The 26,000-nt window shown below is 37.3% G+C and overlaps 3 protein-coding genes across 6 annotated transcripts in view; 1 reads left to right on the top strand and 2 right to left on the bottom strand.

The window, feature by feature from the left end:
- ACAD11 (acyl-CoA dehydrogenase family member 11) overlaps positions 1 to 84 on the bottom strand; it is a 33,369-nt gene extending 33,285 nt beyond the window's left edge. The window contains exon 1 of the mRNA XM_026842877.1: positions 46 to 84. Coding sequence (XP_026698678.1) covers positions 46 to 84 — 39 coding nt within the window. The remainder of the gene's footprint in view (positions 1 to 45) is intronic.
- Positions 7 to 10,183, top strand: UBA5 (ubiquitin like modifier activating enzyme 5). 2 transcript variants are annotated; one of them, XM_026842161.1, is made up of 12 exons: positions 7 to 126; positions 1,161 to 1,206; positions 1,297 to 1,386; positions 2,384 to 2,493; positions 2,884 to 2,970; positions 3,631 to 3,715; positions 4,525 to 4,629; positions 4,806 to 4,933; positions 6,122 to 6,257; positions 6,541 to 6,616; positions 7,410 to 7,516; positions 8,095 to 10,183. In XM_026842161.1, exons 1-12 carry the CDS (start codon positions 92 to 94, stop codon positions 8,176 to 8,178), a joined length of 1,089 nt encoding a protein of 362 aa, XP_026697962.1. In that variant the 5' UTR covers positions 7 to 91; the 3' UTR covers positions 8,179 to 10,183. The 2 variants fall into 2 exon arrangements, with proteins under 2 accessions (XP_026697962.1, XP_026697964.1); XM_026842163.1 differs by lacking the exon at positions 7 to 126 and having other exon boundaries at positions 1,177 to 1,206; positions 1,297 to 1,381.
- Positions 8,239 to 26,000, bottom strand: part of NPHP3 (nephrocystin 3) — a 30,920-nt gene continuing 13,158 nt past the window's right edge. The window contains exons 14-27 of one of the 3 annotated variants that reach the window (XM_026842157.1): positions 25,520 to 25,622; positions 24,866 to 24,948; positions 23,728 to 23,866; positions 22,757 to 22,921; positions 22,157 to 22,254; positions 21,193 to 21,315; positions 20,657 to 20,846; positions 20,273 to 20,514; positions 19,797 to 19,872; positions 18,537 to 18,664; positions 16,092 to 16,332; positions 14,015 to 14,140; positions 12,946 to 13,061; positions 8,239 to 12,743 (exon numbers count right to left, since the gene is read on the bottom strand). In XM_026842157.1, coding sequence (XP_026697958.1) covers positions 12,563 to 12,743; positions 12,946 to 13,061; positions 14,015 to 14,140; positions 16,092 to 16,332; positions 18,537 to 18,664; positions 19,797 to 19,872; positions 20,273 to 20,514; positions 20,657 to 20,846; positions 21,193 to 21,315; positions 22,157 to 22,254; positions 22,757 to 22,921; positions 23,728 to 23,866; positions 24,866 to 24,948; positions 25,520 to 25,622 — 2,011 coding nt within the window. In that variant the 3' untranslated portion in view covers positions 8,239 to 12,562. Of the gene's footprint in view, positions 12,744 to 12,945; positions 13,187 to 14,014; positions 14,141 to 16,091; positions 16,333 to 18,536; positions 18,665 to 19,796; positions 19,873 to 20,272; positions 20,515 to 20,656; positions 20,847 to 21,192; positions 21,316 to 22,156; positions 22,255 to 22,756; positions 22,922 to 23,727; positions 23,867 to 24,865; positions 24,949 to 25,519; positions 25,623 to 26,000 lie in introns of those variants that run through there. The other 2 variants (XM_026842158.1, XM_026842159.1) reach the window with 2 other exon arrangements.

Here is a 26,000-nt window from a genome sequence, read left to right as displayed (position 1 = left end):
GGAGCAGCTGGAGCGGCGTGTGCGGCAGCTGGAGGAGGAGCTGGCCCGGGAGAGGGGCGAGCAGCGGGCGGCGCGGCCCCGCATCGAGAGCATGAGCCCGGAGGTGACGGACTCCAACCCATACAGGTGCGGCCGGGGGGGCTGCACCGACAGGGCGAGGGCCAGGGCTGAGCCGGGGGAGGAGGCCCGGAGGCTGAGTCAGGGTGCAGAGGCTGGGCTGTGGGGTCGCAGGCCGTGGGTTGGAACTGCGGGTCTGAGTAAAGGGAAAAAGATGTGTGGAGGTGGGGGACTACGGGATGGGTTGGGTGTGCTGAGCAGGGTGTCAGGGCAGTGCTGAAGGCAGGTGCTCGCTGGGGAGGAGGGGAGGGATGCTCTCAGATTTCCCACCCGGCTGGGGTGGTAAGGGTGTGTATATACATTGTGTTACCTTGCTTTACAGTACAGGGAGAGAGAGAGGAAACTTTTTCAGCCAAGTTGCTGATAAAGGGAACAGGTGTTGGCATTATACGAGGTCTTAGTCCTCTAACTTTCCCATTTTAGGGTTTGGTTTAGAGAAGTCTTGAGCATCTGGGACTCCTTCTAATGCTCAGCGTTTCTGGAACACGATGTGATTTTTTTTTCCATGATGAATTGCTTCGATACAAGTTGATACTTGTACTTTCATTGATACTTTCAATGAAAAAATGGAATAGCAGAATAGTTCTTCCACTTATCCTCACAACCCGATATTCTCTATTTTTGTTTTTATGTTATGTTAGAGTTAATCTAATCAAATTGATCAGAAAACAGTGGAAGAGTTTCCAGTGGCCTGCTGCCATATGGTTCATTGCAGAAAAAAGTGTAGGCTTCCATTCTGTAAGTCAGGGATTCATTTACAATAATAGTTATGGGTCCTCCTGATTTCATTGATGTTACTCATAACAACTGAACAAGTATGTGAGTTTCCACAGGGCTAGTACTCTGTTGCTGTTGCTAATAGGAAAGCATCTACTTTCTCACTTAGACTGGCCCTCACAACTGCAGTGAAAACAGCAGGCTTGAGTTTGGTGCTTGGTGGGGTTATTTTTGAAGCAAAAGTGATTTTATATGTCTGAAAAGCAAAATTGCTATTAGAAATGTAGAGAGCATTTTCTGTAAAATATTTATTTTTTTCTTTGTAGTCGCTTGATGGCATTAAAAAGAATGGGAATTGTCAAAGACTATGAGGTAGGATTCTATCTGTGTTAAAACAGCCTTGCATTTTTTCCCTGACAGCCACTTTTGATATACTGATCTGTATTTTATTTCTTTCTACAGAAAATCCGTACTTTTACAGTTGCAGTCGTAGGTGTAGGTGGAGTTGGCAGTGTGACTGCTGAAATGTTGACAAGGTGTGGCATTGGTAAGGTAATGAGAGTTTTCTTCTTCTACTTCTTTATAGTAGATGGACCAGTCGTCTTCATAGAGGTTTGATTTTGCTCGGTTGATTTTGCCAAAATAAAAAGTACTATGAAGAAAGCACTCAAGAATAGCACTTGTGTAAACATCAGAAATGAAGAGGCTGTATTTTTCTTATGCTGGTAAAATTGATTCACTTAGGGCTTAATCCTGTATCGTGGATAATTTTATTTTGGATGCTTGTCTTCTCCGTGCTCTTGTATGAGCCTGTCTGTCTAACCTTCATACTGGATTAGGGCAAAAGGAAAACAAATTACAGAAAAAATAGGGGGTAACTTGCATAGAAGATTAATTCTTATGAGGAAAAAGTTGTTATTTCCCAAAATTAAAATGCGGTAGATGTCAAACAGATTTTCATCGCAAATGTCAGTTCATCATGTGGCAGACTTAGAGCTAAAAATTTAGCAGTAGTTAAAAATAATTTGATGCGTGTACAGATAAGAAGAACTTCCAGAGCTAATAGAACAGCACATATTGAGCATAGAAAAGGACATAGACAGTTGATTAAGAATTTATAATAATCAACATGCCCATGTATTATGGGAGTGTTTTAAGTGAATTGTTTTTGAAGAACAACATGCCGAGACAAGTGAAAGAAATGACACATTTCTAGTTAATCCATAACAGCAAATAGAAATGTGATAATAGGGTTCATAGCGTTCATGTAGATAATCGAATATTCTTAGTTTAGCTCAAATGAACAGATTGTTTTTTATTGAGTGGGGTTTGTGACTTAACCAATCAGTTTCTGGTGAATGGCAGTCAGAATTCAGTCTTTCATGTATTTACAATATTGGTAACTTCTGTACGTGAACTGAATGGGGGGGTGTTTGGTTGGGGGATTTTGGTTTTGTTTCTAGAATTAGTTGTTTAAAATGCCTTGCGAGAGTGCTCTGGTTGCAGAGTCTTTGGAGATTCACCTATGTTAATACAATCTTTATTGTAGCTCCTTCTGTTTGATTATGACAAGGTGGAATTGGCAAACATGAACAGGCTCTTCTTCCAACCTCATCAAGCTGGATTAAGTAAAGTGCAAGCAGCAGAGCATACTTTGAGGTATAACTTAGGGTATCAAAATGTATTTACCCAGGGTGCTGGTCCAGAAAAATTCTTAATCACTTACAAAGTAACATGACCTAATTTGGAAATTTGCTTATAAAATAGTTGTGGGAGTGGTTGATACTTTAGGACATTTTTGTACTGGCCAAAATCTTAATGTAAGTCTACTTTTAAAGTATAGCTAATTTTTCTCAGAAGTTCAGTATAAACTATGCCACTTTGTTATGTTGTGGTTATTTTCTCATTTCATTTGTGAATGTTTGACAAATATGGGTATAATTTAGACTTCAGACTGGAACCTTAAGACTGTAGCAACTCTTGTGAAGTTAGGGAGCAGAATGTAAGTTATCACTGTATATATTAATATTGACTCATTTCCTTCATAAGGAATATTAATCCTGATGTTCAGTTTGAAGTACATAACTACAACATCACAACACTGGACAACTTTGAACACTTCATGGATAGAATAAGGTAAAAATCTCAACCAAAGCATATTGCAAACTTCTGCTGATCTGTGGTTCTATACAGACTCGTGTTCTTACTGCGTTTGTTTTTTTTCAGTTTAATGACTTTCAATCGAAAACTATGTATATATGAAGACATTCCTGGCTAGACCTTTTCTCTTAGAGTTGGCATTTATTTCTACTGTTACAAAGTAGTATTAGTGCATCTTTAGATTTCCAACCAAAGTTGCAGTTCTTACAGGCTTTTCCCATTATAGAAAACAGATCACATCATATTTTGACTGCTCTAGGGTAGTTTCAGGAATGCTTTACAGCATGAAGAAAGAAAATAGTTATTAGTGAATCTCACAGAGAAGTTCTGAAATAACTTTTCCCATTTGTACTTACATTGTACAAAGATACAATTCTCCAATACTTTGTACTGTGAGTGTATACCATATAAAACTTCTTTTAATGTAAAATGCCCGTGTATTTAAATCCTGGCTTCAGCATGCTGTTGTCTGTACTGTAGATCTAAGATGCTTGTTGTATACTGTTCTGCATTTGCACAGGTTTTGTTAGAAATAATCTTCCTGTGTGCCTCTGTACTCCAAAGTAGCATGTTGGTTGCCATGTTGGTATTTTGTTCTGCCAGCATTTTCATGCAAACTTCTGACACTTATTTCAGTAATGGTGCACTAGAGGAAGGGAAGCCTGTCGATCTTGTTCTAAGTTGCGTGGACAACTTTGAAGCTCGCATGGCAATTAACACGGTAAGGCCACCAAAGGCATGAGGTTGTGGAAGTCTATTTTCTCCTATAAATAATGTTAGGAATTGTGGGGACTAGAGAAAAGACAAGAATCTTTCAAGAAATTTCCTTCTTGGTTTAAGAAAACAGAATCTGAGCTTTTACCCAATTCTTATGAAACACATATGTATAAAAATAATTGTAGACTTTTAAGTTACTAGCAGCTAATGATGAGTAAGTGTCGCAAGCCCTCTCTGTCTTTCCAAATTGTCCTGTTTATATAAACGTATTCTCAAAGCCTGCTATGTTAAATCTTAAAAACTTTTAAAGACTGTGTATAGCGAATTGTATATTTCATATGACTTTCTGTATACTAAAAATATCTTAAGGCTAATCAAACCTAATCAAACTGTTTTTCTTTATAGTAGCAGCCAATGTAGGGTATGTGCCAAACACATGTTCTGTTATCCTTCGCCTAACTTGATCTGCAGATTGCATGCACTGAGGGTACACAGAGACACTACATCCATGCTGCTAAAAGTAGTTTGTGCAATTAAGATTCTGCAGTGTGCTAGTAACTGGATCACTAATGCCTGTATTTGTTCAAAAGTCTCAGATCCTCAGGAAAACACAAAGGGCTGTGTTCGTGAGGACAGCTTTACTTTGTCTTTTGAAAAACAATTCCTATTCTACCTTTTCATGTTCCTTTTTCTGATCATAGCCTTTTTGTCGTAAAGCAGGAAGGTCAGTGTATTTAATCACTCTTAATCTATGGGGTTTTTTTTCTTCCATTATCCTTCTGTAGTGCTGATGTGTTTTTCTGTGTTTATAAGGCCTGCAATGAACTTGGACAAATCTGGATGGAATCTGGAGTGAGTGAAAATGCAGTGTCAGGACATATACAGCTGATCATACCTGGTGAAACTGCTTGTTTCGCGGTATGTGGTGCTCTGCTGAATTCTTTGTTTGTCTTTTATAGTGGGGCTGGGAGTGTGAAGATTAGCTGGCTAGTGAATGTGATCCTGGCACAGCTGATAGAGTAGCTTAAAATTTTGTGTGATCTATGCTTTTTTTAAATACTTTTTTTAAACTGAATTTCTTTATTTCCCCTTAGTGTGCTCCTCCACTTGTAGTTGCTGCAAATATTGATGAGAAAACATTAAAACGAGAAGGAGTTTGTGCAGCTAGTCTTCCTACGACTATGGGTGTCGTGGCAGGAATTCTTGTACAAAATGTTCTGAAGTAAGTGACTGAATTGCTGCTATTCAGTGTACAGCACTGTAAGAGAAAGAAGCCTGCTGGAACATTTCATGATGATGGGTCTGGGTTTTTTTTATATGTTTGTGGCCTGTTTCCTAAAGGTAGTGGCATCACTGGACAGGGCTGAAATACACACAGCTTGAATCACTGCTGTGTTTACTTTGGAGCTGCTGTTCTTAGTAGAACTTTACAGGGGTAAGGAAGTCTTCAGAGTTTTCCTAAGAATTTATCTTACTATGCACACACACTTTTTACTTTTTATTCCCCATAGTTCTCCATTTAAACATGCTCTCATTTGACACCACTAAATTATACACAAAAAAAATTATGGTGCTTACTCTTTGAAATTTTGTACATGGACAAAGAAGAAATCGTTTCTCTTGCAGTGTTTGTATTCTAACCTGAGGTGAATGAAAAACAGACATACAGTAATAGGAGGTATTTTAATACTTTCAAAAAGTAGTCACATGACTCCAGCTGCTAAAAGAAGTGCCTGTATTGGCAAGGAAGATTGTTTAACAACTTTGTATTTGGTTTCAAAATGATGCACAGCCTTTTACAAGCATTTTTGAGAATAGGATCTTATTTAGCCTATTTTTAGCCTTAGCTTGGTTTTGTCAGTTCCCCAAGAATTTCTAGTTACAAATAATAATGTTTGCAAGTGTGCCTGCAAACAACTAACCATTTTCAGCTGTGCAGAGAGAAGTATTACATAAAATTGCATAGCAACAGGTGTTTAAAGAAGAATCCAAATGTTACAATGTAATTTAAATCTTTATTGCCAGTATGACCCTATAGTAAAGATGATTAAACTGATTCTGATTAGCTGTTGAAAACTCTCCCTTCATAATACAGAGCATTTGAGTGTTTCAAGCAATGGATTAAGGCACAGGAGAAAACTGTTTACATTTAAACTTTTGTTTTTCTGAAAATGTAGCCACCTTGTTCTCCACAGACACACCACAAGAGGGCTGGGTTCTGTGATGATGCAGTTATGCTGTGGTCAGGTGACTACAGCTTATTTTAAAACAATTACAGTAACTTTTTACAACTTCACTGGTGTGAAAGTGTATTCAAAAAGTTCTTTGAGGAAAAATTATTCCTTGAGCAACTGAATTTTTAGGTTTCTATCTGTATATAAGGGTCTGCTTTCTCTGTTTGTGTTTCTAGATACCTGTTAAATTTTGGTACTGTGAGTTATTATCTTGGTTACAATGCCATGCAGGATTTCTTTCCAACTATGTCTATGAAGCCAAATCCACAATGTAGCGACCAAAATTGCAGAAAACAGCAAGAAAATTATAAGGTAAAAATGCTTTAGGTTTTAGGCAGACTGGCTTGCATTTCAGTTAGATAATATTTGCTTCTGCAGTAATTGCTCAACCTTTCTGGCAGTCATCTATTTTTGACTGTTAATGAGTTTGGGTTTTTATAACTTGCAGGTATTCTGCATTTTTATGACTAACAAAGTTCTAAATGGTGACTGCATATCTTAAAAGAAGCGTGAATATTAGATTTGATCATCTTTGTTGTTGAAAGTTGGATTATTACATATATTGTCGGTTTTATTTTTTCTGTTTTTCCTTCAGAAAAAAGAAGATGCACGACCAAAACAAGAAGTAGTTGAACAGGAAGAAGAAATAGTACATGAAGACAATGACTGGGGTACGTGATCGAGTGGAGACGAAATGATGTTCCCCGTACCAAGCTTCAGTTAAATTCTTTGTTTTAGGTGAACACACTGTAGGGTACATGGGACTTCTCATGGTTCCTATTTTTTGTGCCTTTCACTGCATAATTACTGCTGTCTTTTCAGAGGTTCTGACAGCAATGCTGCTAACACAACTTGATGATGTAGTTTCAGTATAGTGAGCAGGTTTTAGGTGCAAAAATTAACAATGTTTGTATAAAACACTTTCTCAGATGATGGTCTGAAGATATGAATGAAAGATGTGAGAAGATTTATTCGCTGTGTGTTTGTTTTAAATATGTAGCTAAAGAGCATTTGTCACTTCCATAACCACTACACCAAGGCATTCCCATCGATCTTTTTATACCTCCAAGGGCTTTAAATAAAGAATTGCCTTAAGAAATGCTACATGCATTTTATATAACCATTTCAAGAGTGGATATATACATTTTGTTGATTATGTGATAGAGAAAATAGCTTAAGTGTCCTCACAGTAAGACTAAACTGCTGAGGACAAGGGAGTCCTATAGGAGAGGTGTCATTCTTGTCCACAAGTTCCATGTATGGAACCATTTCATATATTGTAAAGGGAAAATTTATTGCATTGATAATGGGAATGAAGTAATTGAAATCAAAGGTCTTTCTTGTCTTCAATTTTTTCTATTTTAGAAAAGTAGATGTGGTTTTCCTTGTGCTATGATAATATAGTGATTAATGAACTTTTTCATCTAACTTCTAATGGAGCTCTCAATTCCTTTTCATACAAAGGCATCGAGTTAGTATCGGAAATTTCAGAAGATGAGCTGAAGGCTGCATCTGGCCCAGTACCTGAGCTTCCCGAGGGAATTACAGTAGCATATACTCTCCCAAACAAGGTAATATATTTATTCTTTATGAATACAGTTATTTTTTTTTAATACATTGTATAGACTGAATTTATAGTATGAGCCAGCTTGGTTACCCTTTAAACCTAAAAGAAAATTCCATCTTGAACAATTCCAGTAAAACTGTACCTCGGTACAATTGAACTCCTGTCTTATATGGTCTGGTTTGGGGTTTTTATGAAATATATTTCAGTATGGATGTGAGCATGAATGTAGTTTTGAATGACAGGAATGAATGTATTTGGGGGACAGGAGAGGGAAATCAAATGTGAATTTCTCAGTTGGTATTTTGGTGACTAGTATTTTAACAGTATTTAGTAAAAGCTGTATGTAGTCAAAGAGCAGTTAGTGTACCTGAGGAACGCAGAATCTGTATGTATCGCAGCCAGAACATTCTCACTCCCAGTCAGAATACAATTTACAATTTAAATTTGTAATAATTTAACCCTAATCTTGCAGTTGAGTGCTTGGTTCTAGGAAAATGGTGTGGCAACAGGAATAAAGCTTATTTGTGCGGGGGTTTTTTGTTTGCAATTTTGTTTCCAACATTTTGTTCTTCTTCCTAATAGGAAGAGAATTTGCTAACTGAGGAAATGGTATCTGAGCCTGAAGAAAGCCTAGAAGAACTCATGGCCAAAATGAGAAACATGTAGCAAACCAAATATTAAGTACAACTTTTGGGAGTTTGGATTGACACTTTTTTTTTTTTTTTTTTTTTCTTTTTCTCCCTGAAACTTATCTTTACATTTCACATGAAATGAAACTGTTACAGGGGCAGGAAGGAAACAGACTTACTTTGTTTCTATTCTGTTGTCCAGTCTTTAAGATAGCGAGTTTTGCTACTGTGAATTTTAATTTCTCCGAATTGCTAGGGTCCAGATACTCATAAAATAAAAGGAGATGGTAAATTACCAAAAGCAGGCATAGCACATTCTAGGCCACATCATGTGATGGAACAGTACATAGTGTAGGACAAGTGAAAGATGAAGTCTGCTGGAGTAGACTGAGTAGGTCAAGGGCAGGTGATCATGCCTCACTCATACTGCTGCTGCTCATTTTCCAAGCACTTGTGTTCATCTTTGTTCACTGCTGTCTGTAAATTCTTGGTGTGGATTGTGCTGTGGCTTCTTATTTCTGAGCAAACAGAGCATTACAGTTTTTTATCTGTCTTAAGTAGCTCTGGGATGGAATATTTTTTTTAGATTTTCCTTATTTTATCAAAGTTTTTGTTAAGAACTACTTGTTCTTAAATAGCTGCCTGTATGTTTTGTATGCGATAATGTTTTGACTATGCTGCAACAAGGCAAAGTCTTTTGTTAGTAGATAACTGTAGTAGCAGACTGAGTATTGGCATGCCACTGTTTCAACTGGCAGATAACTTTTCATGACAAAATCTGTAAGAATTACTAGCAATATCAGAAAGAACAGGTGATTTTGTCTTATCTCTTCAAAAATCTCAATATTGTATTTTTGTTGGCTATTAAAATTTTTGCTGTAATTCTGATCCATCCCCATCACATGGGCTGTATTGAGGAATATATTTATCTGAGTTTGCAGAGGAAGGCTTCCAAAATTAGATGCTCTAAACTTTTAGTGTTGCAAATCTCTTCAGCAGGGTAGCTGAGCTATTGTATCTGTCCTGTAAATAATGTTAGTACAGTTTTGTTATCTTTTAAATTATCATGTGTTAAACTGACCTGTAAGTGTCCATATCCTGTAGTGCCAGTACACTGCAGAACTGGAAGTATCTATTCCAAATATTTTAACTCCTGTGGGTGTCCTATCCAGAACCTGATCATTATATTTGGCTTAGAAGAATGTAAATTTCAGCCTTTGCAGTATAATACAAATATCACCAACTTGGGCTGTTCAAAAACCAGCATGATGCAGCCAACACAGAGCCAGCTAGTAGTGCTAGTAGGAGTATCCACCCAACATGTAAAAAAGAAATATTATGGAGGTGCTCCTATTTTTTAGGGCAGCTGAATGAATACGGTTACAAACTTAAAAATCTGTTTCCTCTGCATCTGACACCAGATTATAATATATACATAAAAATAATTGCTGAAGCTAGTGAGGGAGGGTTTAAGTGGGCTTTGGGTGTGGTGCATTATACTGTAAAGTGGAAGTGGGTTTTTTGGGTTGAGTTCAGTTTTGGAGAAACCAGATTTTAGAAATTAACTGTAAAGAGGGATGGGAAATAGAATGATGAGATCATTACAGAGGTACATACTTGAATCTGCGTCACTAAGTCTACGTTAACTTGATTCAAGTGTCAATTTAAGTGTTCCTTACATTTCTTTGTGTCTCTACCTTTCTGCTGAGAACAATAAAAGTGAGGCAGGCACCTGGCTCTGGAGATCCTGATGTAAACAGCCAACTCATTTCTACAACAGCTCAGTTAATCTTGACTCTCAGCTGTTTGGCTGACATGACTGCTGTCACCTGACTGACAGCTTTTCAAGAGGCAACTGTTTACCATTTTACTTCATGTACAGTTTTATGAGCAAATTAATACAATTTTGTATGCCCCCTTACAGAGGATGCAAAATGGTTCTTGGGTTAGGTTCAGACTTTCAACTTGTATATACAAGAAGAATTTGAAAGAATTGGAAAGTACATTAAGATGATTGTATGTGCCAATGGTTAAAACTATTTTTAAAAGAAACAGCATCAAAAAAACAGATTTAAGTTGTTGGGGTTTTTTTTAATTAAGACATTTACAAATATAATCTACTTCAACTGTAACACATAATGGAAAATTTGTTAGTTTGTAACAAAAGTAATATTAAAGCATATTGCAGAGGTTTAGTCCAGCTTTGTTTCTTTGGCAATCTTATAAAAGCGTAGCTTTTTACAATGTATCATGGATGTTATTAAGATGTTGATATTCTGAAGGTATGATTAAACTCTATTGAAACTGGTGACACTGTTTTGAGGTGGAGTTCTCCTACATAGAAATATTATTTGATTTATACCAATTATACAAATTGCTTTTTTAAAATGACATTTAAAAAAGGTACAACTACAAATCCCTGAACAACTGTCGTAAGAGTGATAGGACTATAGCTGCATGAGCTTATGGCCCACACATGGCCTGGAAGACCTTCCACTATTCCTCCTGATCCTGTTTTACTTTCTGTAGAAAGTTTTCTTTGGGTTGATAGGGTAAGGATTTTGTTTCCTCACCACCTTGGCTAATGGACCATGGATGGTTGGGATCTGCTACTTTTTAGGGACTGATTTTTCTTCCAAAAGCAACCCTGCAACCTATGAATAAGTTAGAGGGAAGTCACTCAAGGACAGAATAGTAACAGTTCAGAATTGGAAATCACTAAAGGGGGAAGGACTGAACAACACTGAAGGTCTTGAAAGCAGCTTTTTATTTAAGCTAACAGCATGAAGGAAAACTATTCAGGAGAGCAGGATACATCACTATACCTGTTAAAATCACACCAGAGGTGACAACCTAGACCAGACATCTGATAATTTATAACATTGGCTTCAGTGCAGGGGATTACTAGGTCTGAGTAGGCAAGAGAAACACATACAAGCTGAGAAGGTTGAGGTTTTGGGGGTTTGGGTTTTTTGTTGTTGGTTGGAGGGTTCTGGTTGGTTGTTTTGGTTTGTTTTTTTTTTCTTTGCCTGTCTCCTTATTTGTTAGCAATCCTGCAAAGAATTTTCCAATTTTCAAAACTTTCAAGGTGTCTAGAATACAGTGGATAAAAAAAAACATTCTCTGAAGAGGAAAATATCCAGAGAGCTATCACAAAGTGTCATCTTTCAGTGCTGTATTGTAATACCTTCAAGAGCTATTTTTGATTTTTTTTTTCTTTAATCTTAAAAAATCAATGTGGGTCATATATTTGTTTTATCAATTTTACATACAGTTTTCTTTACCAAGTTACAGCCTTAAATTGCTTCTAACCAGAAGAAGATGGGTTATATTTAACTCCACTCTAAAAGAGAAAAAACAGGGTGGAAGGTAAGTACCCCTTGGAAGTAACAGCCATTTGCATTCTTCAAACTGGATCAAATAAATCTTTACATCAGTTGCCTCTGAAACATTATACAGAGGTTCCAATTAATTTTCACTTACATTCAATCTTTTTATAAAATCTTTTTTTTAGTATGTATTTAAATTGATTAATGGATTTATGCACTGCATGAGAACAGACTTCAGACTGATTCTTCAAGATGACTAGAACATTAAGAAATACAGCAGGCAGGTAGGTAGAATTGATAAGCATCTCTTTATCTGATGGCAAACTGTTTTGCATGACTATGTTTTTCCAGATAATAAAAACATTCTTGTATTTTAAGGGATTCAGTGAGATTACATAGTGAAAGTATCACTAAAGGGTTAACAACAAGGAATCAGATCATGATAATCTTCATTCGGATTCCTCACTGCAAGCATTTTTACTGAACACAGTTGAATCTGACAACAGCTTTACCTGTAGATGATGATATATTTAGATATATTAAGTTCCCAAGGAAACCAACTATTTTTGCACAAGTCCCTCAAACTTTGCTTAAAGTGGAAATCACCCTGCAGCTAATCAGGTGGAACACTATTCTGGGATTTTCAAAATTACTATCTCTTCAAAAACAACTTTAAACGCTTCTGAAAGGACAAAAAGGATTGACAAACAATACAAAAATCCTCTAAGCTGTGCTATTACAACACAAAAATAGGACCTACCCATGGAGTATATACAACTGGTTTAACTTGTTATAATCCTGGCCCTTAGGCTAAGAGGTATCAAATCCATGGGTTTTGGTATTAGCTCTAACTTGAGCTGGTAACTAATGTGCGTATCTATATACAATGAAGGAAGCTCACTCTGTACCGTACAGTCTTCAAATTTAACATGGAAGGATTTCAAGCTTAAAAATTTGTTTCCCTGTCATTCATGAAGACAGGTGTCAGTCAAAAAATAGTACATGATCCTAAGAAAAATAGATTTGTCTTAATAATTTTATGTCTGCTTTAAAATAGCTGTAGAGACTGCCTTTTCTTTGAGCAGGTTTATGTCACCTTTGTCCATGTTCCAGGAAAATGTTTGGCGATAATGCACTTTTTAAGCTGAATGTATCTCCATTCGATGAATGTCGAGAAGTTGTTTTCCCACCTATCAACAAAGTCTCTGCTTCTTTTATTTCCATAGCTCTCTTGTAAAGTTCAGCTGCCTTCTCAAAGTCTCCCCCTTCATAGCTTTGGAGAAGAGTAAAACAAAGTTGAAACAAGCAAATAAAACAAGCCTCAATTAATTAAACTGAAATGCACACCATGCTATCAACAAAGCATACTTCAGGCTCTCTGCTTTCCTAGTAAGTACACAAGTCCAGGATGTTTTGCTTCATCCAGCAATTTTTATAGTAAGTCACTTTTATAGGGGTAAAACTTATTATCTTACCTTAGCACAGCCAAGTTTTTCAGAGTTTCTCCCACACGAGGATGCATGTGACCAAAGCTGTCTTCATAAATCTTTAATGCACGTTCATAAAGAGGTAAAGCTTCAATCTGCTTTTTCTTCAGATAGTAGAAAGTTGTTTGTTACAGATACATTTGCTATTCTTTTTTCCAACATAGTATCAACACATCCTAGATGCGAAGTCATGCATATTTAACCAGAAAGGTATTTTGAGTTCTCAATACTGCTGACAGATGACGATGGTAATTGAGATTGTCAAAGCAATTAGCTGGCAACTTGCAAATGCAATTCACACTAGTATTACAATAATTAGGGTCTGGAGTTCCTAGGCAGTTTTGAAAAATCTCGGTCCTGAAAGTACTGAGTTACCAAGTGCTCTTTAATTTTACTTGAGGCAGCTTTAATCCCTGTTTAAAATCAGATATGCAGATTGCAGAAATACAGAATCATCCAGGTTGGAAAAGACCTTGAAGATCACCTAGTCTAACCATTAACCTGACAGAAAATAAGAAAACAATCTATTCCTATTGATGCTAAGTAAGGAATTTGGTGAGTTGATTACATCTCCTTTGAATCTCATATTACTTGTAGACTAGAAAGTCAACAGCCTTCTTAGATTTTTAATTATACAGAGCTGCAGTTGGTCAAGGTGGGCACTCTTCGTTCACAGACATAAATTTCAAAGGCTTATGCTTCCCTCTGCGTCAGTGGTGGAGCTGTGTTCCATCACTGTGGTAACAGCCATACTACTGACAACGCTGCACTCTAGCTCTAGTCTTATAAAGCATGTGGGCATTCTGAATAATCTAAAGAGTGATAGCCCAAGCTACAAATTCTTGTGAAATACCAGTCACAGCAACTATCTGTTCCCTGCATACCTTTTCCTTGCCAAATATATCCTTCCAATTTTTAAAATGGAACCTAAGAATTTGAAAGTCTTATAGGGAATTTGCATTTTAAATGTGATCAAGTTTCTTTGGTATCATTTAGGTATGAATCCTATAAAACCTTAAGACAAGAATAATAAACATATAAAACGTGAAAAACTTACCATCTGACAATAAAGGACAGCCAGATTTACCAAAGCTGTTGCTACACTAGGGTGTTTGGGGCCAAATGACTTCTGTCGAATTTCAACCGCTAGTTCGTATAGAGGAACAGCCTTGTCAAGTTTTCCCTGAAAATAACAGGGAAAAAATGATGCAGTTGTCTTGTGTGAAAATGGTAACAGTAAAATCTATTCTAAACAAAAAGCACTGGAGAAGATTAACTGTTTCCAGAATAAGGGTTTAATTTTGGTTAATTCAGTTATATTCTGCACAGATTATCATGAATATTTATTAGGACATAATTTTCCAAAATACTGAGCATATTCAACTCCCAGTTAATGTGTTTCTCAGCCATGTCTATTTCTTTCTTTTTTTTTAATTTACATTTTCCCCATAAGTGTCTCATTGAGAAGGCTGTTAAAAAGAATTCTCAGTTGTACCTTTTATCCAAATAATTTTCTCCTTTTTTATTTCCTCATCCTGCCATAAATGAGAGCAGAGCTTATTTGGGGTATAAAGGGTCTAAATTTTACTAGTAATATGACAATGGGAATGTAGCTGCCCTTAACCTTTGAGCAGTTTTTTGCTTACTGAAGTGGTGTTCACATCATCTTCTTTGGAAAAGCTGCAGTGTCCGATGCCATGTCAAATACCTGTTGTTTCCCATTCACCATACTGAGGCTTTGGCTTCTTGACTTTGGTTTCTCTAAAATACCCCTCTCATAATCTATAGTAAAACTAGTTAGAGTATTTTTCCAGCAAATCTGTTTTACTCCAAATTTGAAACTGCTCATACACCTTATCTGGATATACTTCAGAAATAAGTTCAGACTTCTATTATTAGAATGTGAATTTTCATATTTAATAGCAATTAGAAATTAAATACTGCAAACTTCCACTGTATAATGGTTCACTCTGAATGCAAAATTCGTATCAAATTTCTGATTTTCTCAAAGCATCACCGTGCCACATTTTGATGATCAGAAATTCACCTGGAATAAATACTTATCTATAAATAGTCGTTTTCTACATCTGATTCCGATCCCTTCTCTTCCTCCACTCTTCCCTGTGTCACTAGTTCACCATGAATTTCAATTTGTGCTCCTTCAAACTAGCAAAGAGCGTTTTCACGCAAATATTGAGTGCCTTTGCAGTTTCTAGCAGCATGAAAATTATAAGCTGAAGCGAGCAGAGAATATGTGACCCAAAACAATTTCAGGCACATAACAGGAGGTAGCAATAATTGAGCAAAAATACAGGAGCACTTGATTTAAGAAATTATTTTCAAGGACTCGTCTTTGAAGAATGGTAAAATATGGAAAATATTAAGAAAAAAAGTCATCCTCTGAATTTAATCTTGGTTCAACAGCTGAAAACCTTATATCACTGTTACCCTGATGATATTGAATGGTTAGAATGACCATCTGCAAACACAAATTTTCATAAAACATTTTGAAATTATGAAACACAGGAGTTTTACTACCATTAATGTTATTCCTCAAGGTGCATTTAGAAGGGGAGTAACTCTCATCCTTCACTGAACCAACTGGAGATGGAGGTGGCTCAGCCACACGGTTTATTCATAATGGACTATCTCCCTCATGAGGATTCAAGCTACTCTCAGCTGGACTGTAAAGTTCAAGGTCGTTGTGTCAAAAGAAATATTCCTACACCCTAAAACATGATTTTTCCATTAAGACACATCTGACCAAACTCTTGTATATGGATGTCCCACAGCAGACAGTGAAGAACTCAAATACATCTGGGAAGAGGTTCCCTCACTGCAGCCAAAACATGAGCTTTTAACTAAATCAGAAATTCTTTGTAGTGAATACTGAGCATGCAAGGCACTGAAGACATTATTCATAAATAGCTTTTCCTTAAGCAAAGCGTGTTTTGAAAAAGCTACTGAGCTTTTTGGAAGAGACTGAGGCTGCTTGACTACATCTTTTAAGCATGTGTAGAACAGCAATAGCTGACAAAATTCCCATGCCCACTCCTTTTGGATAGAAGACTGTAACAATGAAAGGCATTACAGTTAATTTAGGTGATGAGAAATGGTAACAGGCTTGTGCTTACCATCTTTTTGTACAGCACTGCCAGATGTTTCACAGTATAAGCCAAGGAGGGATGATCTGGAGCCAGTGCTCTCCTCCTGATGTCTAAAGCTTTTTCATAGAGTTCCTCTGCCTTGTCATAGTGCTTTTTTTCATTGTACAATGCTGCCAGATTGTTCAAAGACTGAGCACAGTCTGGGTGGTCGAGTCCCAGGACTCTCTCTCTCATTTCCAAGGAGCGCTTCAGGAAAAGCTCTGCTGTCCTGCAGAACACAGTCACTCAGTGATAATTTAAAGCTGGTAACATCTGTACAGGCTGAAGTGGCTGTTTGAAACAGAACAAACTCAGCCTTGAAAACCGCACATATACTGACATCTGGTAATGGACTTTCCTCGGAATAAGCAAATGCTAGATCAGCAATTCATTTATGCAGTGAGGAACTACACATCCCAGACACAGTCCTACTGTGCAGGCTAACCATGAAAATGTAGACAGAGCTAGCTAATATATTCCTGTGCAATCCTAGATCCTCCCCCGCTAAGCACTGAAAAGCCAGTCTAGCAGATTTCGGCAAACATTACACTACCCCATAGCTGCTCTCTTCTTTAATTCAACCTACACCTTCCGTTATGCAAGTAATCCTTCCTTATTCAAAACATTCTACTGACTTCTGGGCAACTCCTCCAAGCAGTCAAGTACTTCCATGGATAAAGCAACAGTGGAATATGAGCTAAAGGTTCAGAACACACCACATATTTTTCAAGTAACTTTAAATATAAAATATATTATAGGGTTCAACAGACAGCTTTCACACCAAAGGGGGAGAGACTGGAACAGATTTTATGTAGGTTATGAGCTAGAATCTCAGTAGAATCTGTCTGGAAGCGACAAAGTAGAAAAGATTGTGTAATGCCACCATTCAAGCATTTCCCCATCAAAAGGGCATATTTCATCTCACTGTGTGCTACTATTCCATTACAAATCTAGCAGCTCCTCTATCACAAACAATGGGTAATCCCCACTTAATACTGGCAGCATCCACTGTGACCAGGCAGTTTGTAACCCTGACATACACACAAGTTCTGTGTGACGCTATTCCCAAGAGGTCAGTTTAGTAAACTGGAAAAATTCACTTTGCATTAGAGACAAAAAAGACCATTTCTACATGGAACTTTAGGTTCAGTTCTGGAGCTCTTAGACAGTGTTAAAAGGTGGTCACGCTATGCAAGGGCTAGAGGATGATGTGTGATATAACAGCTAATAAAGTGACATACCCTTCTGACATTGATTCCATTCTAACTGCAGCAAATTATCAAAAAATTCAGTCTTGGACTTGCTGATTCAGAAGAGAGACACCATATCCATTTAAAAAAATTACTTAAACCTTCACTAAAACAAAGTTTATACTTTTCCTCACTGATGAAATAGTGGAGATATGGTTACTCTACAAGTAGGTTGTGTTGGACAGGAACTACATATGAATAATGTGGAATGTAAAATGATCTTGTATGAGATTAAGATAGATAGATATCACTCCTCTATAATCAAGTCACTTCCACATGACTCCATGAGAGTAAACTGATTAAAAACCCCACATTTCCAATAACGGTTAAAAATCAATCCCTTTACTGTAAAGGACCTGTATTTAGGACCAAAGATTCTGTGTGCAGATCCTAAATTCTGATATATTTCTGTAGTTATTCAACAGCTACTGGTGACATAAGCATCAGATATAAGAAGAACGTAAAAATACTTCCAAAATTTATTCTGTGCTTTTTTTGTTGTGCACTTTCTTCTCTGAAAAGATTTAGTTCAGTAGAGTGGGATTTAGGGTGACTTTGCAATTCCCTCACAACACACTGTTTTAGACTATGTGGACTGAAGAAGTTGGTGTGAAGACTGGCTAACCATGCAATCAGAACTGTTCTGCACATTTATTCCCCTTCTTCAACACCCTGCTTATCTTTATCTGCTTTTAGAACACCTGTGTGCTGCTGTGTCCTCTTTTGCCCTTAAAAAGGCCAGCAGGGTAAAATCCTGAGAATTAGAAACACAGTGAATATTCAACTCATGATTTCTTGTAATGCTGGCATTTTGAGGTTTTTTTCACAGAAGAACAACAATTGTGCTCTTCAAGGGTGAACACTACAAAGGAGGGTCACAAAATAGTGAAGCTGAGTAGAGGGGGGCATAAACTTTGAGAGAAAATTGGTATTTGCAATGAAGGCTAGTGAACTGTGGAACATCAATTCTGTATGCAGGAAACGTACTGATTTGGTAAATACTCCCATGCTAACAGCATCCGTTCTAGAAACTATAAGTGAATTTCACAGTAAACAAAAATCAGTGAAATGAATCAGGGGCAGCACCATAACGGATATCTGGACCACATATCTGCTAGTTCTCAATGCTTTGCTTCCATTTAGATCTATGGGAACACCCGGTGGATGTATCACAACAACTTACTCAAGATTATTCTGCAGGTAGTAGAGGACTCCAAGCTCATTGAGGGTTCGAGCATTATCTGGTGTATCCTTGCCTAACGTGAGCTCTTCCAGTTGCAGGGCTCTTTGACGCAGGAGAGCAAAGCCACACTACAGCAATGCACAAGGTAATGTAAGCCAGTCACCATTACTTTTAAAGTGTACAACTGAAGACAGAAAATCAAAAGACTCAGTATGGTGCCAAAAGAGCACAATAATCCTACCTAAATTCCATTTTCAAGCTCAAAGGCACATAGACTGTACATAAGCATAATGCCTAACAGGGAATTTCACCAAAAATGCTTCCAGGAAATTTAAGTTACTGTGCTGTCATACAGCTGTTTTCCTTGTATCATACATATTAATTTGCTTAAACTCCACTGCTCAAATAACCAATTCAGATCAAATCCTTAGGTTGATCAGCTCAAAACTTAAAAATCAATGTAATCTCCTATCCTAAATGCCATACACAAATACATATAAGGTATTACTCAAGACTTTGCACAGATCTTTGTAAAATGGGCTGCCAAGCTAATGCTTACATGAAAAATTGAATTACAAGTACATTGTTACATTCTCCACCTGTTCTTGTTCTTGATAAAAATACTTGTGCAGCAGAACTCATTAAAGAAATGGACAAAATCTTCATGATCCAAATTCATTCGTATTTAAGCACTGTGGAAATAGCAACATTTTTATGGCTTTTCACTACTTTCATTAGAGATGAACTAAAAGCTCTGGAGCTACTAGCTGAACTCTTCTAGTACAAGCTCTACATGACAAACAAACCCTTAGCTCAAGGATGACAAGAGGAACTCTGTCTCTGAAAAACACAGAATAAAAAACAAGGAAAAACTCAGTATGGCACCTAATATTATTACTGGGATTATCCACTATAGTAAGCACTGTGTTCACTATTTGTAGGATAAATACCGCAGTTATCCTGGAGAACACCTTTTCCCACTGCCACTTTTGACAGCCAATTGTATCAGCAGTAATTCTGCACCCTCAAAACGTACAGATTTCCACCTCTCTCAACTGCATACCAGTTGTACTGATAAATCTCAACTTCCCACAGAGCTGAAAAGGTAGTTAACAAAATGCTGCTAGGCTACTTCACTACCTGTGCCCTCAATTATCAAAGCACTGGAGCTTTGTCAGTTCTGCAGAAACATTTTACCATCTATTTCGCAGAAACACAACGTGCTTCTATACTTTTATGAAATATCAAACATTTCCTTACCAGACTGCCTTTCCGCCTTGCTGCTTTTTGGCGTATTTTGAAGGACTTTTTCCTCAGTTGCTCAGCTTGTTCATATCTGAAAACAGTTAATTATAGTGTTAGAAGAATGCCAAATGTAGCATCAGTGAGTATTCTGGAAAGCTTCTAGTTGCTTGATTGTATAGATTTGAGAAGAATTTAAGAGTCTTGGGAAAAAAAAAATTATCACACTTTTTGTCAAAGATAAAAACATTCAAAATGCTTAGGACCAGACAATGCTCCTCCTTTATCTCTGGAAGTTTGATGTTAAACTGAGCACAAAGGTTGGCCCCTACTGGGTGGCCTGATACAAGAACACAGAGGGGATGCTCAGGTTGCACTGGAACTTAAAAAACTCTAAAGAAGAACCAAAGAAACATTCTGGCTTCAAGAATAAAATCTTTGCTGTTATGTTTGTACCACCTCCACATAAAAGAAAAATAGTGCAGTTAGCTTACTTGTTTTGCTTTTGGTATAAGGTCGCAAGTGCATCAAGTTCACGGGCTACCCGGGGATGTTCAGCTCCATAAGCATTTTCTGAGATTTCCAGTGCCTGTTTATACAACTGTTCAGCATTTCCAAACTTCTTCCACTGAACATAAACTCCTGCTAGCTGGTGGAGTGACTGCGCCACCCTTGGGTGATCTGGATCCAGCGCAGTCTCTCGAATCTCCAGAGACCGCTGCAGAGGAGCTACAGCCTGTAACAACGAAGTTCAGAATATGATGGGAGCAGGCAGCATCCTCTGTGCTACAGTAATTTAACAACTGCAAGAGAAAGCACACACTGAACTCTGCTTAATTTGCCTCCTTGCTGTTACAACAATCTCTAAATGTACTTACCTGACTGAGAAGACCTAGGTCCTTAAGAAACCGTCCCAGGGTCTCATAAAGATCAGCCAGGCAGATCATACTTTCCTCTCCCTCACAGCTTTTTTCATATTCTTTCAGAGAGTCAAAATACTCAGCTGCCATAGAGCTCTTATCTTTCCCAACCAGCTGCCAGTAACTCAGCAATTCTGCAAAATGTCCCCTGTTTTAACAAGGAAATAAGAAGCTCATCTTACCTCTGATACCCCTCTATTCAGACTGATGCTAGCTTAGAAGAAAAGGGCCACATGCATGAATGTCTTTATGCTACAGTGTCTACAGAGACAATCCATGGAGACTAATGCTGTTCAACAGCAGTATTTATCCCTTTGCCAACCCCCAGATGTAACATAAGAGAAAAAACAGATGAATTCTATGGCAACAGCATCTAGCACTTCAGCCTATACTATTTAAGTATCTTTAATCTGTATCTGTCATTTTCTGATTTACATTGACAAAAAATTACTTTGAAGTGTTTATAACCGTCAAAGCAGTGGCTATCTTTGTACCTTTTGTAAAGGTTCTGGGATACAAAGAGATTCAAAAGACATTTGTGTAGCTTTTGCTTATCACCCAGCTGTTGGAAGAGCCAGGGAAGTTCATCTGCACTTCTCCAAGTCACTCGGTCTCGACTATTGAAAGAGAAGCAAATCAACATTAGAACTCTGAGAGGACTAACAGAACTTGTCAATTTGATGTGAAAACTAGGCAAGCATGCAATTGCCATACCTGAATGTCTAAAGAGATTACTAAATGACCCATCCACTCCATTTTCTCATATCTTCATTTCAATTCCACCTCAGAGGGCTCTGGAACCCCCAGGGATGCCACAGAAAGCCACTCCTCCCTCCCATATGGGCTAACCTGTGCCTGTTAGCAGGACTGCAGCCCTGCAACAGCCCACTGTCCCTTTGCACCTCCTCTGCCTGGCACGCTGGCCCTCTTGGCTTTCTGCTACCCAGCTGTGGATGCTGAGGAACAGTAAGCAGTAGCCCACAGCTGGGACACACTAACTCAGGACTTTAAACTCAAAGCAGTTTTCAAGCTGGATATGAACTTGGGAGCTGTTCAGCTGTTCTACTGAACCTCCTCTTGTGTATGTGCTCATTGCTTGCTGAACACAAGTAGTCTGCTGCTGCTTCTTCAAATTCCAGTCAACCTCAATTTTGCTGGTATTTACTGAGAGTTACAAATCCACATGGAGTCAGTTACCACAAAATAACTGATGTGGTATAAATTCATGCCCTACCTTTAACTTGATTATAGGCCCACTCCCCTCCACAGTTCTCAATCTTTTCCAAGATTAAAAAGCAAAATATCAATAATAAACTGCTAAAATGACAACTAGCATTTTGCAGCTATTTTGCCGTAATAAGTTACTAAACTGAGTCAAAGAAGCTATATGAAAAAAAAAAAAATATCCATGAGGCATAAAGCCCACAATTTAGCACATCTCTAGGAATTCTAACCTACCTTAGCTGCATGGTGAAATATTCCACCAGTCTTTGCCTACAGGCAGAAATAATACTTTCACCTTCTTCCATATACTCTAGTCTCACCATCTCCCAAGCCTGAAAGAGAGTATAGTTGAGAGAAAGAGAATGTATTTAATTTGTTTATTAAGTGTTGATGACACACAGGGCACTATACAACATTTCTTTATGAACACGTGTTGTAGAACTGAAAATCTTTCCATGACAAAGGCTCTACAAAAAGATTGTCTTATATTACACCAAAGTTCTGGTTATTCAGATAATATTCCCTTCTCCTTCAATTCTGCTTGGGTTTTGCGGAACAAGTGTTTTCTAGGACACAGAGTTAACAACTAATAGATCAGAAATTTCTGAAGGTTTGAAATGCCAAGTTTTCATCTGCTGAACAATACTGACCAGTACTGGTATTACAGCTCTAACAGTTTTCAAGACAATTCTAATATCCAACCAAATGTTAAGGGAAATGGATGAGTAAACAGAAACATATCACAGCCTACCTAGATAACAACAGCATTTATCTACAAAACAGCAAGGGCTTAGAGGGGGTCACTTGTTATGTGTTTAGAATGACAAAATTTACCTGGAGGTGCTGGAACTTCAGCAAACCACAGCCATATGTCAGCAAACACATTTTGTGCAGGCTGTGAATGAGCGAGGCTAACAGTGCAGAAGACAGTTCAGGATAAAGCTCCATAAGCTCTGACTCACTTACACCATTGTGGCTAACACCGATGACACAAAGCATCTACATAAAGCAGAAAAATTATTTTACACAGCGGTATTTGCTGCAGAGCTCAGTTACACTGAAATTCCAAGAAAAATATTGTGTATCACTGTGTATAACTTTACACTCCAAGGGAAAAAAACCCTACCTACACAAGCCCCTTCCCTCCTCTTCCCTCAAAGTACAGCCCTTAGTGCTAAGGGATTAATATTCTAAAAGCTAAAGCACCAAATGGGACACTGGGAGAAACAAACGGGTCCTTGCTTTTCCAAAACACTAGGGGAAGATAACTCCATTATCATAAGAAGCTTCCATCTAAGTAAAATATGCTGAAGGTCTTATGCTGCCAGCACCAAAGAACTAGCAATTATTGAGTATCATGTCCTAATCAAAAAAAAATGTTCCACACAACAGGGAAATTCTGCAAAGGTAGAAAGAGTAATCAGAATCTAATAAGTGGTGCCCTGTATTCACAAGATATCATGTTTTGATTACATTTACTGTGCTCAGTGTAGTTAATCATCGGATCAGGGTAGTGATCAACAAAGAAGTGCTAATTCTGTATCACTCTGTATCACATCATAGTGAAAAAGTCCTGTTTTGGTTTGTGAGACAATGACTTAGTTGAAATTAACACAAAGCAGTCATATGTTCTATAGTCATGCAATAGATACAATTACATTAATAAAAATGTCCCTTCTATACTACTAATAATCGCTGAATCATACATATGAACCAACATAAACATATATTTACTTTTAACTTAATAAAAACTCTTTAGATGAAAGTATATTACTTGTAGAAATAGAGATGCATTCTCTGCTTACCTCTCTCAAAAGACCTTTCTCTTTATCACTCTGCAATGATTCTTGAATTGATCTCAGAACAAGCCTGTACAGTGACACTGTGTCTTGACATTGGAAACACTGTTGAAGGGTTTTGTCAATATTTCCTGTATTTCCAACACTGAGCAGAAGGTCAAAAAGGGCATAGTTAACATATTCAATTTGGCTGAGAAGATGAATTGAAACTACTGAAGAGCTCTATCTCAAAAGTGCTCTGAATTCCTACTGCGTTTAAAAGATGCAGAGCACCTGATGAGATTAAACACAGAAGAGGTAAATTTCTGAAGCCAGCTTCTGTCATAGCTTCGGATTTTTCTAAACCACTGCAACATTTTTATTAAAAAAAAGAAAAAGTACTCTTCCTCCACCAGGAATACAGAATAAGAACAGCAAGTTGGATAAAGATAAAACTACATGCTGTTGTTTCGTTTAATGCATTTACAAAGCACACTTTCAGGAGCAATTAAGCATTCTAGGACATGAAACGGAAATAAAAAGTAATAAAAATCAGTCACCCATAGTAAATTATCAATCAGTGTATCATCTTCTGGGAGTCTCTGAAATAAAAATGCGTCTTTCTCAACAAGATGAAGTCTAGGTTAATAATAAGCCAATGCACTTATTAAGTATTCTCTTGCACAAGAGAGAAGATTAATTTTCTCCACTGCAGGAATTATAGGGCAAAGTACCATATGCAGGATGTTTAACTAAGCAGTTGCTGAACTTCCTTTTAGTCTTAAAAATCTATGAGGCAAACTATCTGGTACATCATTAAATACAACAGAACTAAATTAAACTGTTTAACAAAAATACCAACATTCTCCAAATACCTTTAAAAAGCATTGAAACAACTGACATACCCAGAAAGCAGAGCAACAGAAAAATACAATAAAAACAGAGAAGCTGAAAACAGACAGATACAACTATCTGGATTCACTTAGTATCCAAATGGCAATTGTATATTCTCTTCCCATTGCATTCACAGTCAGTGAAGGGGGAAAACTGTTCTGCTGTTTTATCTTAGCAAGATTTGTTCTATGTTAATGTATTTCAAAATGCTAACAACCTACTTGAAGTCTTCTAATCTACTGATAAGCACAATAATTTCTTCTCAACATACCAAGCAATGGTTTTGCCCAGGAGAGTGACATACAAAGCATTGCATGTTGTGGCGGAACGACAATGTCTCTCAAGCTTCTTCTCCTACAATATTTTAAACAAAATCTGTAAGCTAAGAGGAAATTAACCATACCAATAAAATGTTCATTGTTTGACAAGAAAATAAAGAGTTCTACATATGCTTCTACCTTTAACATCTGAAGACTATGACATGATAACTAGTGCACAAAATACTGTATGTTTTTCTAGCTATTGGAGCATATGAGTGAAAACTTCCTATTAAGAGTTTGGATTTAACTATTACATGTCTCAAGATGAGGGTTACCTCACAGAATCGGTCTCCAAGGCAAAGAGGTAAAATACTTTTTTCCCCACTCTGCCAATCATTGTTACAGTATGATGCAATATTACATTTTCTATTATTCCAAAATAAAAGAACATGGTTTACAGCAGTATGTGCAACTGCACCATTTTTGTGTTAATAATTTACGCTGTTCCATCTGTGTGTTGATGCTATGAGCCATGGGATAAAAATACTCAATACTGCATGCTCTTTTTTTTTTTTTTTTTGGCAGCTGGGCTTACATCATCTTTCCATGTCTTCATTAAAAATTATACTAGAGTAAGTACTTTAGAAGAACTGCAACAGACATACCTGCTCTTTAGTCAATTTAACATTTGCAGAGTTACACTCTGCACTAATAAGAGATTGAACGTCTTTGGAATTCAGTGGATCAAGATGAAGAGTGGGCCACAACCTTTGGTATGAGAGAACAAAGTCATATTGAGACCTTATTAAATAGCACATAAAAGGAAAAAAAAGACATCAAAGTTTCAGAGCTTTTAAAAGATTTATATCAAAGCAGCAACTGAAGCTTTTCCCTGCTACTAAGAAATTCTAGTTCTTGCAAGACCAATTTCCACTTTTAGCCCTATCCTGGATCTACATCATGGTACTGCAGTTCTTGTATGTTCACCTGACTGCATTTAATATCCTCTTTCATATAGCTGTGTGGATAGATCCATCACAGTGAAACAAAAATCTGGTTTCCCAACAGCTAAAACCTGTCCTCACTGCACTTACAATAGAGAAGCTTTTCTTGTTCTCAGTGGTTGCAAAACTTTATACTGTTAAA

The sequence above is a fragment of the Athene cunicularia genome, assembly GCF_003259725.1.
Source record: "Athene cunicularia isolate RWA chromosome 2 unlocalized genomic scaffold, athCun1 chr2_part1, whole genome shotgun sequence".
NCBI classification, from domain to species: Eukaryota; Metazoa; Chordata; class Aves; order Strigiformes; family Strigidae; genus Athene; species Athene cunicularia.
This window is presented reverse-complemented; position numbering and strand designations above follow the sequence as displayed.

Excerpts from the sequence above, each read along its gene's own strand:
- UBA5 (XM_026842161.1), top strand. The coding sequence starts at position 92 with ATGAGCCCGGAGGTGACGGACTCCAACCCATACAG. Across the intron at positions 1,387-2,383 it reads CAAGGTGTGGCATTGGTAAG|CTCCTTCTGTTTGATTATGA; the intron begins GTAATGAGAGTT and ends TCTTTATTGTAG. Across the intron at positions 6,258-6,540 it reads AACAGCAAGAAAATTATAAG|AAAAAAGAAGATGCACGACC; the intron begins GTAAAAATGCTT and ends TTTTTCCTTCAG.